Here is a 12,116-nt window from a genome sequence, read left to right on the forward strand (position 1 = left end):
TGTTTCAACAATTTTCATGTCGAAACCTTTTTTGGTATATCAATTGAATAAAAAAATAAATTGGTCTAATAAAATTCACATTTTGACTTACTCTTCAAATTATAGTTAAATTGGTTTCTGAAGCATTTATTTAAAGAACAATTTTCTTAATATCTTTTCTTTCTTAACCCATGTAATGTTTTTAATTTAATACTTATGGCAATAAGTGACAGTAAATAATGATATTTGCTACCAATATTTGAATATTTGTTACATTCTGCATACCAGAGTTCACTGATAGATAATATAATAAATAACGACGCAGCAAAGGGCGTTCTGGCTGGAACCGAACCCGCTGCTCCGCGACCTTGAGCAATTTTAATATCCATTACGTCACTTGTTTACTCGAATGCCAAAACTCAGGAACATACTTTCATAGGGACTTGTTAATTTTCATAATGCTATGGATGTTTAAATGCCCTCTGCGCCTAGTGGATCACGTACCGGATTATTATGCCAGAGTTTGCGGCTTCGACCCAAATACACACATTTGTGTACCTAGATCGAATTTGAGGGTCTTACCTAGATGGGGGCGATGGCACAAGCTAAATGTTAAGTAAGCTAAATACTTCAGTCATTACCTAAATAAAATCCATAAGAATAGTGCCTAATTGCAAGAGTCATTAATCATTTTACACAATACATTTCTAAAGTTAAATAATAACAGATCAAAACAAACGTTATTAAGCCATAAACTTTTATAGATGCAAAAGTGATCACAAAATAAAATAAATATCTCCACATTTCAAACCGAACCCTATTAATAAATAAACAAGGTCAAAAATCTAAAATAGAATCAAGGCGCCATAGATTTAAAATTTATTTTTTGAACCATAAAGTATGAACTCAAGTGTGGGCAGAAGGAATAATGCTCTACAGGCTGTCATTTAATGCCCATAGATCGACGGATTTCATCAATTTTATGGCTTTTACTAAACTCCATGGTGTTTTAGACCATGATTTGGTTGCGCAAGCGACGCTGCGGTGTCAATGCTGTGGGTTCACTTTACTCGCGATGTATTAACATGTTTCAATTTATGTAGTCGTTTAAAATGCTAATTGATTCAAGCTTTGATTGTATTTTTAATTTGTTTTAGGCGCCAGAATGTGAAATTAATATTCATTGATGTTTACTAGATAGTTAATTTCTTTAAGTCATTAATAAATGTAAATTAACACCTACACTGGAACATATAGTATGAGTTAATCATTATCATGATAAAGCACATGGTAAAAAGTTTGGGATTCCTTCTAAATTTACACTTTTTATTTACTTATTGGTAATCTCTTTACAGTAGGTGTTAATTAAGTAATTAGTAGGTTTAATTTCAATCCTAATTCATTTTATTAGTATGCGAGTCCTTTTTCTGCCACTTAAACTTGGCCAAATAAGTATAGCTTGAAATATTAGTACCCACAGTCTGTAAGTACCTACTCGTACCAATAGGTATCAACACTCATAATGAAATGAGCGAATAGTATAGTCGTCAGCATATAAGTTTGGTTGCAAAATCGCATCTATTACATTTAGACAGTGTTTAATTTGATTTGCCACCATACAAAAGAGGGGATTAAGAGCCCAATAAAGGCTTTGTTTGCTAGCTCTATGAGTGTACGCCCACCTTAAAGATATCAAAGTTTTATAGGTACGAGTGTTGCAACGGAATGGATAAATACAAGTAGTGCTTATTACTCAAAGATGAACACATAAGAGGTACCTTAAACCAAGATTTTGGTATCAAATAAATATTAGCCAACCTTAAATCCTTGAAAAGTTAAAATAAACCTTACCTTTAAGTACATAATGACCCTTATTTGAGCTCACGATTCGTGCGCAAGCCGCTGTAATCTCTTGAGTAACGCCAATATTGGCTCTTTGACTAAGATTCTTTTGTCATGGCCGTGTGTACTTGCCCTAAATCATTTGAATACACGAATGTGCTAAGTAATAATATATATTAAAGAATACATCTTATTTGAGAATAATGCAGCCCTGAGAGGGCTAACACAAACTCGTGAATATATTTAAATATTATATTTCGCTCGACTAACAGCCGTGTGCCAATCGCACAATAATCATAAATAACAGAAACAATTTAAAATTTAACCCAAAACCCCGAAATAGGCATGGATGTTTTATGTAGATTCGGCAGTTAACACACATTCGGATTGAAGCTATAACACAGATAGATGTAGTAGCCCGACTCTATTACTAACATCAAAATTACATCACTGCTTAAGGTTCGGCCAAACCAACGCGATCAACCGGCGTGCAGCGATGGCGATCAATGCATTTAGGTCTGGTCGCCATCGCTGCACGCGCGCTGATCGCGGTGTGATCGCGTTGGTTTGGCCGAACCCTTAGGGAAAAAAGAATGTGCTAGAACGTCCAACGAACTCCTTATTTAAATGAGCTTTAGCCAAAAAATCAAGGACAAAGAAAAAGAAAAATCATCGTCATCATCAGGTTCTTCTTCACTGTAGGAGAAGCACGACCCTCTCATTTACCACAGGCAAATGATTTGGCCTAAACTCCCAACGTTGGCCAGAGGGATGTTGTACGCCTGATGTACGAGTATTTCTCCCTTCCTGTTATTCGCGTATTAGTCGCCAGTTACGACAACGAGGTGGTCGCATTCTACCCTGCCAGAACTACATCATCATTTCAGCCACAGGACGTCCACTGCTGAACATGGGCCTCCCCCAATTACTTCCACATCGCACGGTTGATAGCGGCCTGCATCCAGCGCCTTCCTGCTACCTTTATCAGGTCGTCGGTCCACCTTGTGGCCTCCACTCCAGAACTACAAATTCTACTATTTTAGAGGCACAGAGAGCCCACTGTACACACTTCCATTGCAATGATACTGAACTGCAATATCTGGCAACGAGTCAAACCGCGGGTGAGAGTCGTATAAATATACGCGGAAACAACTGGACCTTACTCTATCATAGTTAAATCTAGATCCAGGTAGAGCGACTGTTTTATTCCTTAACTAAATAGACACCATCTTGTAAAGAAAATCTGACAACAGAGATGTTACCATCATATTAAGATAATATATCATAGGTAAATGCTGCTCAGATGTACTTCTACTACCACCATCTTACCTAAGTCTGTCGCCATAACAACAATGTTCCGCAACAGCATCGTTGTGTTCCGGCAGTTTGAGGTAAGATAGCTAGTTCCTCCATGGTTGAGGATTCCGGGTGAAGCTCGTTCCACCTTCGGCCTGATCATCACTTACCATCAGGTGAGATACAGGCCAAGAGCTTCCTCGTTGTGGATAAAAAAAATGATTTTATCCGTGTAGATAATTAATTTAAACTTAAGTAGCTACCACTCAACTCAGATCCATTTCGGAAAATAGGTACCTACATAAGTATTTGTCTTTAATTAGGTACTTTTCTTTTAATCGCACATACTCGTAAATATATTTTATTCAGTTACTAGCTGTGCCCGCGACTTCGTCCGCGTGGAATAATGACTTTGGGTAGGCACTTTTAATAATTTAGTCTAATTATTTTACAAATAGCTTTTGCCCGCGACTTCGTCCGCGGAGAAGTCGAAAACGTTCTCATTCGATTTTTAAATGTTTTTAACGTTATTATCTAAATGTTTGAATACTTATAAAATATAAAAATCTTAAAGGTTAAATTAATAAACATAAAAATAAAATTTTCTTATATTTTATGAATATGCAGCTCGGCCTTTGATCGGTGGTATTATCTTTTTACAACGAAATCGAAAACTACACCTACCGCAGTATTATTGGTAAACTTTTTTTTTATTTTCCTACAGGTGCTAGAATCACCAAGCTTCTAGCATGCCACTGGCCGTGGGAGAAGGAGCTTTTCCTCAAGACTACTCCCACTACCTCAAGGGCCTCCGCCAAAACTCTCGCGCGAAAATGAGTTTATGTATACAGCGCAAGCAGGTGCCCGCGGCTTGACCGTCATGCATTACTATGCATTGTTAGGCGAGCCGCACGCAGCGGGCACCAACTCCGAGGTTAAGTGGAGGCCCCTAGAGTATGATAGTCTTTAACATGACATGATTGTAAAAAAAATGCACTAATGAGTAATTAATATCAACTTTGAAGCAAATCACCACTAAAATAACTTTCTACCCCTTTTTAACATAGTTAGGGGGTGCATTTCACTAAAATACGAAACACATCTTCCATTAATTCTGTTATAGAATGCTTATGCGAAATTTGAAGTAGATTGAACGAAGGAATCTCGTTATCCCATACAAACTTTGCCCCCCCTTTTTACCTCCTTAGGGGTAGAATTTTGGAAAATCCTTTCTTATCAGATGCTTACGTCTTACAAAGAATACACCGTCCAAGTTTCAGGTCTCTACGATCAGCGGTTTAGGCTGTGCATTGATCCATCAGTGGCGCGCGCAGTACTTGATCATTATTTTGCTGCGATGATATTTTAAAACTGCGATATCTTCTAAGATATTTATTGAAATCGAATGGTGTAAAGGCCAAGTATGTTTAAAATTAAATACTTGTGATGAATAACTTATTTATTTGGATAAGGATTAATATCATGTTTATGAAAAAACCTGCGCAAATAATGCATTAATTTAAAACAGATTTCTTTTTGCATAAAAAGGGTTACTATGAGCCAACCTTAAAAGATAGACATATGCTATCGCGGACTTTTTTTTAGAACTTTTAAAGGGGAACAATTCTGTCATACATGATTTTTGCGAAACTTTAACCGTTTACGCAGCGTCAGCTCTCAAAAGGAAAAAAATCACTGATTTGAAACATTCTTCATTGGTGCTCCGCTCCTATTGGTCTTAGCGTGATGATATATAGCCTAAAGCCTTCAGGAACTAACGGGCTATCCAACACAAAAAGAATTTTTCAAATCGGTCCAGTAGTTCCTGAGATTAGCGCGTTCAACCAAACAAACAAACAAACAAACTCTTCAGCTTTATAATATTATTATTATATATTATTATATTATTATTAAGTATTAAGTATAGATTAACAATAACAAAAGCAGATCTACATTACTAATTACACGTATCATTTTCCGTTTGTGCATTATTTTATCAACATTATATTGGCCTCATAAACAACGCGTTATTATTTCATTATCTGCGTTAATATGAAAACATTGTTAAAATAGAACCAGATTGGCTCGTTAAAAGTCCATTACAATTATCTTAGCCTAGATTGGAATACGAATTAATGTCTCTAGATTAGGTAGAGTCACGGGACTGGTCCAACTCCACCTCAGATTAGGTAAAATAAGTTGTTATTGCATAGGTTTTTAATCCAAAGAATAGTATATAGCAACGTATTTAGTTTTTTTTAGCAACTGTTTTCCCCTGGGCTGCCTTGAAATATCGCTTCCAAAAGACAAGAAAGCGTAAATATCTAATTGCCCAAAATCTAATAAATTGTGTATTGCATCGTTAAAAAATTGAACAATGCATTATGGTGTCGATTAAAAAGCATCAGCATCAACCAAGCAATCATTAATTATCTACACAAATGCATTTAGTTATTTTTATCCTATTGTTAACCAAAACGTAGTAAACAATCTTATCTAACCGATCTCCACTTTAGAACGCCTAGCTAACCAAATCGCACTTATCACCCCGCCCTTAACTTTCACCTTTTTATGGGGTCCTTACCTCCTTTTTATGCCTCATCCAAACTATCCTCATTTCCCTAGTGGGGGCAGCGTTTACCCCCACAAATTTATTTTAAGACCATCAGAAATCTTCATGGGTTCTTATTGCCTGTTAATAGAGGTCGAAGTTGTCTGTCATTTAGTTTTTTGAATGAGAGAGTGCATTTGGGGATGATTAGGAAATGAAAAAGCACAGATAGAGCAATTCTGTCAAGCACTCAAGCCTAACTAGTTTGCAGCAAAGGCCAGCTTGGGGAGTGAATGTCAAATCGTCCATTTACATCTGGTTACTGGAGAGGTTATCGTGCAGTAAAGACTTAATGACCTGATAATGATGAAAAAAATAATCACCCCGAGAGCTAGAGCAATACGTGACTAAAATAATGTTTACTCGTATAAAACACTTTCTGTAAGCTTAGTAATTCTGTTCTGCAAAATGGCACATAAGTTTTTCACTACATAACTGTACTGGGGCCTACTATGTCGCGTGTCGCCCTGAAGCTGTAGTACAGTAGTGTAAAGTAATTTCAAGACGTTCACATAGGCTTCCATGCACTATTTTCGCTTTTTCTTTGTCAATCAACTGTCTCATACATCACTCTATGCTTTTTCTGTTTACCTCCCCAGTATTATCAATCAACTAAAGTTTGCTATGTCGTAAAGTGACCGAGTCGTCAGCTTACGTGCGCGGTGGCGTGCGCGCCGGTTCCGTGACGACGCCGACCCGATTGACACATTACTGTCGGATTTCATTTATTGCGCGCTTTTGGGTAATGAAGTCAAGTAAGCTGGATTTCTTTTAGCAATAAAATGGATCGTAAAGCTGGTATCTAAAAAGGTCGGGAGGTAACTACGAAGTTAGTATAGTATAATAAAAGTGATATCACTAACAATTAAATGGGTCAATCAAGCCTCGTTATTCGCGCTCCAATCAACAACGCCTATGATAATGTAGCTTTGATTCTCGCAAAGAGCAATATAGACTCTTGAGTAGAAGTATGAGTTCTACCAACTACAACTTACCATTATGTGTTATAAAACAAGTTTTCTTTAGTCTAACATAGTTCAACCAGTCCTCAAAATCCATTTAGAAAGGTTTCATCAAAGAATAGAACCCAAGATCTTTGAATTGAGCGAGATCCAACTGATCTGTCGTAATGATTCAGAAACTTATACAGAATAATGGTAAGTTATACGAGCATGATTACCTGGTTTAAATACCATTGATGATTTATGCTTTAATTTGTATTGCGCATCAATCTAACTAAAATAACGTAATCAGAGACCCATATCTAGCAAACATCGTTAAACACCGAAAAACAATTTTAACGAGTCCATAGACAGTAGACAGGCTTAAATTGTAAATAACGATCGGCGCATGGAGGCGGTAACGAAGCTTCGATTGTCACCACAGTGTAGCTGACAACAGCAGGTTTACTTCGAAAATTTTAGATAGTGAGTGAACTATTACATTTGTAGGTAAATACCTCCCACTTAAACTGAAAATGGCATCAACCAGGAATTCAATTCGATAAAATTGCATCGCATTCGCTTAAATCTGTGTATAAGATCGCGATCATGATCTCGGATTGAAAGAAATAACACAACTATAGGTATCGTAACACTACTGTTATGTAGGAGGAGAACCAAAGTGACTGACATAGCCCGCAGAATCGCTAAAATCAAGTGGCAGTGGGCGGGGCACATAGCTCGTAGAGCTGATGGCCGCTGGGGCAGAAAAGTTCTCGAGTGGCGACCACGAGCCGGAAGACGTAGTGTGGGCAGGCCTCCCACTAGGTGGATTGACGATCTAGTGAAGGTCGCGGGTGGTGCTTGGATGCGGGCAGCGCAGGACTAGTCTTTGTTGGAATCCTTTGGGGAGGCATTTGTACAGCAGTGGACGTCATTCGGCTGAAACGGACGAACGAACGATCATGTAGGTAGATATTTCTAGGAACAGGATTAAACAGTAGGTACGTGCCTTACTGCCCTCTATGTTCTGAGTTTATGGTCCTATGACCATGGAGGCGTGGAATTTATTAGCGTTTTTTCGAATTGCACAATGCCTTCTGTATGAAACTATGTTGTGGTATTGTTATTCCATGAAGGGTGTCAGCTAGTTGTTTTTATCGTTGGCATCCGATAAATATCGTTATTATTGCTTATCGGATCGTTTTAATGACCCTATAACGGGGCGGTGTGGCGGGCAGGGATGAGTTCAATCGGGGCGATATGGGTTCCGTAACACAAACAAGTTTGGTTAGGAATTAGGACTTTTGGGTACGGGTGTATTGTCTGAAACAGATTTATTGAGACATCACAGACGGTTAATGCTATATTAATTCTAATTGTTTTTGCTAATTTGCTACAAAACAAATGAGAAGACAAAAAAATCATGCAACAACCGGAAAAACATAATCTTTATAGAAAATGCTTGTTATCGCTGTTATCGACTGATGTTCCATACAAATGTTTAATTTAGTATTCATAATCCTTTATTGCAGGCATTAATTAATGAATATTATACAACGTCTGACGATTGAATATTTAATGAATTATAAGTCAATGGGTTTGGTCTCTTATACAATTTCCCTTTCCCCTTTAAAATGTTATAACCATTTTATTTAGTGGTAATTTATTTAACATTCCTAATACATTTGTATTGCAGTGGTTGTCTCAATCTGATAGTAAATTATGTTTCCGTCCTACGAGCTATCAAGCCTCGGCCTCTAATAAGGAAATAAATATATCTTTTCAACGAGCCTTTCTAATGACTTTATATTACAGTACCAAGCCAATTTATCCATAATCTGATTTGTACCTAAGACATTATACCGGGTGTACAAGAAAAATATGCATTAAAAAACTAATCTGACTCTCTGACTCTGATCTGAGTAGATGTACTTATTATCTTCTTTTTTTTTGACAAAAATAACATCCAAGTATGTATCTATGTCTTTCTGTTCCACATTATCTTATTATGTGATACCTACATGGGTTTATTTACACAATGGTGGTGGTGTTGGTGCAACGATTAATTTATTTTCACATTATACTGTTTTTCTAACGACTTCGGGTTATCCCTTAAACCCACTGATCTCTAAAAACTTCAGAACTGGGATAATCGAGGGATCCTTTATGAATTTTTATTGTTTTCCTTTACGAATAAAGTAGGGATAACGTTTTTTATGAACTGCTTTTTATTGGATTAAAATGGAGTTAAGCTACGCGTTACACATTTTTATTGTTCTTCTATTTTTGGGTTACGGTAATTTCAAAGTTTTGTTTCAGAGTTCTTTTATTGACTCTACTTTTGAAGTATTCTCAGGTTTGTTGCACGGCTAAAGCCAACAAAGATAATATAAGTTCCATTCTCTCAAAATACAAACTACGATTCGAGTGAAGTGGAAAATTCGACGAAAATAAATCATCGATGGCTTTATATTTAATTAATAAATGAATATTTTTTTAATAGGTAGGTAGGCTTATTTACTTATTACGGCCTTTGATAAATAATAGCGAATCGCTTAATATGTTGTTTAATCCTGCAAGATTCCCTAACTTCTTATCTACTATATAAAAATAAGTCGGGTTTTCCTCCCTGACGCTATAACTCCAGAACGCACTAACCGATTTCCACGGTTTTGCATTCTTTGGAAAGGTCTCGGGCTCCGTGAGGTTTATAGCAAAGAAAATTCGGGAAAATTTTCAACAGAACAGCGGGAAGGGGGTTAAACGGGATCCACGCGTACGAAGTCGCGGGCGGCCGCTAGTTAATTTGTTAGTGTGTTTTATTGAAACCTTTTGAGTAGCACCTTCTCAGTCTTCAAGATGAGATATCACATAAAAATATACAATTAAACAAACTGTACACACATAAAAAGATTCATAAAATTAAATGAGATGAATGTGTATGAAATAAAAAGTTACATATAAATATTAATTAACATTAAACTTGTGTTATGAATACACATACATTCAGTTAATTATATTTATTAATGTGCGTGAAATATAAAACTGTAAATATCGTTTAAAAAGATTTCGCCTTGTAATATTCTTGAAATAATGAAATGCCTTTATTGTAATTATTTAACAACAGCATCCAAATTCAATATATTCATAATCACCTTCTTCTCCTTCACATTTAATTTCAATATTATAAAGTTACCGTAACACAGGCCAATCAATAGCAGTATTGTAACTGGCGTTATCTTCAGTGAGGCTGTTGTGGCCGTAAACAACAATAAGTTGTTTATTTTAATGCCCCGACTGGAATCGAACCGGCGGCTTGCGCAACGCAACTACCGCGCTACCCGCCTTGTTTGTTGCTAGGGCATGAAGATTATGCTAAACAGAGGGGACACTTGGTTGAACTTTTCAGAATGCATTTTTCTATGCTGTCACCACCTAACTTTAACGGTAATAATAACGTTAACCGGTGCTTTTTGTATGGAGTTTGACAGATTTTTAACGTTTGTTAAAGGTAAAGTAAGATGGTGCAACCCAGCCCTAATGTTTTTTATTGAAAGATGTAGGTTACCGATACAAGTAGATCCTGAAACTTAAATTGTTTCAGTATTTTAGACTGAAAAGTGAAGCAAAAACTTTTTATTAAAGTTATCAATCAGTTTGCATATTATATTTTGTGCTATTCATAGGTAAGTACTACAAAATGTTATGCAGTTCATCCTATTCAAATGCCGAAACTAAAGTATTTAAAAGAATACGTGATATCTGAACAATTTATATTTTAGCTCTCCCATAGTGGATTGTCCAGTAGGTCTTAAGGTTTACCAAGTAGGCAGAAAACTAGCATCCATGAGTCCTTTCTAGCTCATTACCTTTGCGCAGGTCAGCGACCCCGAGGCCGCGGCACAACAGCTGAGTGTTGCACTGGCACATGCGTACACAGAACTGATTATACGTGACGCAGGCAGATTAGGAAATTAGGCAAAGTCGAAATCGGCTGGATGCATTTGTTTTTGTTCAGTTTACGAGTATCATCGTTGTGTAGGACACATGACAATATGAACTGAGCTGCATCCTAAAGCTTTCTATATTTTTAATGCCATTGGTTTGGCATCTGAGTGACCAATCCCTCATATGCCACGATATCCTACAAATCAAATCAAATATATGTCGCAGACGGTCATGAGTACGGACACTAAAGTGAAACGCAAGTGCGCCACCTAGCGGCGAATCGGCACAACACCGCTTTGGCGCGCTTCGACAGAGTCGTAACGGTCACGGCGGGACGGATCGAACTCACTTTCGCTCCGGACGCCGACAAGAGAAGACATCGTCACGGAACTGTCCCACGTTTCACCTAGTGCCTATTTTATCGCTCGACGAAGTCTAGATTGTAGTAGTTACTAAGAACTAAGTGCTGATTTTGAACTCTGTTTGACGATTATTAAGTGTTCGAACACAAGTCTCATTCTCATTGCACGATACCCTATTTCGCCCACAATATCTGAGGTTCGAATCCCTGACGAGCCGACATCAGAATTGGGATCGAATCGTGCAATTGAGATCACTTTCAACGATATTGGAACCAACACGCTAATGAAGAGGCCAACATTTGCGACGTGCTATTTTGGACCAACAAAATAAGAACATACCTACCTATACCTACTACCGGCAAGCTCCTTTGGCATCCAGGAACCGCTCGCTCGCTGGTCGTTCACTGGGCCTCGACCAATGTCGTCTCACCCGGTGGGCTAGTACCGCGCTGAGGGCGGAACAGTGGTGTCAAAGTCGAGCTGAGGGTATGCCCGGAATATAACTGGCCAGAAGAATGAAGAATCAGGATAGATGACGCGGGGCGACGGTCAAGTTCACAGCGTTGGACCGGCGCGAGACAGCGGTCAAGCTCACAGCGTTGGACCGGCGCAGGACGGCGGTCAAGCTCACAGCATTGGACTGGCGCGGGGTGGTGGTCAAGCTCACAGCAATGGACGGCGGCGGCGGTTAAGTGGAGGACACTGGACCGGCGCGGCGCGGAACGAGGTTGCCCGCGAGTACTTTGGATCACAAGGGTGAGCGATATTGTTTTTCATTTGATTCTTTTGCTGAATACTTGTTGTTGTTGGTTAAATATTGTCGCCAAGATTGAGTGGCAGACGTTTCAATAATGTTACTGTAATGACCGGTATAGGTCAAACACAAGTAGTCAGCACAGAATACATTTTATGTTGTGTAATGATTAACGATCGAATTGGAGGAATGCCCATCAGTCGAGTGCCGATTGATTAGTAATAACGATGATTTGAGTAATGATATTAGTGATGTAGAGGCCACTGAGTGATAGTCACAGGGATGACTACCACTATGTTCGTAATCACAGGGATGATTGCGATGTGTGATGTAATCACAGGGATGATTACATAATTTTGACTTGATGACGGACCATAGAC

At 38.1% G+C, this 12,116-nt stretch overlaps 1 protein-coding gene across 1 annotated transcript in view; it reads left to right on the forward strand.

Annotated features, from left to right (window-relative positions):
• The window catches only part of LOC114365985 (craniofacial development protein 2-like), an 82,887-nt gene extending 72,237 nt beyond the window's left edge, over positions 1-10,650 (forward strand). The window contains exon 2 of the mRNA XM_028322746.1: positions 10,552-10,650. Coding sequence (XP_028178547.1) covers positions 10,552-10,650 — 99 coding nt within the window. The remainder of the gene's footprint in view (positions 1-10,551) is intronic.
• The last annotated feature ends 1,466 nt before the right edge of the window (positions 10,651-12,116 follow it).

The sequence above is a fragment of the Ostrinia furnacalis genome, unplaced genomic scaffold, assembly GCF_004193835.3.
Source record: "Ostrinia furnacalis isolate ACB-3 unplaced genomic scaffold, ASM419383v2 OfSCF0465, whole genome shotgun sequence".
Classification (NCBI taxonomy): domain Eukaryota; kingdom Metazoa; phylum Arthropoda; class Insecta; order Lepidoptera; family Crambidae; genus Ostrinia; species Ostrinia furnacalis.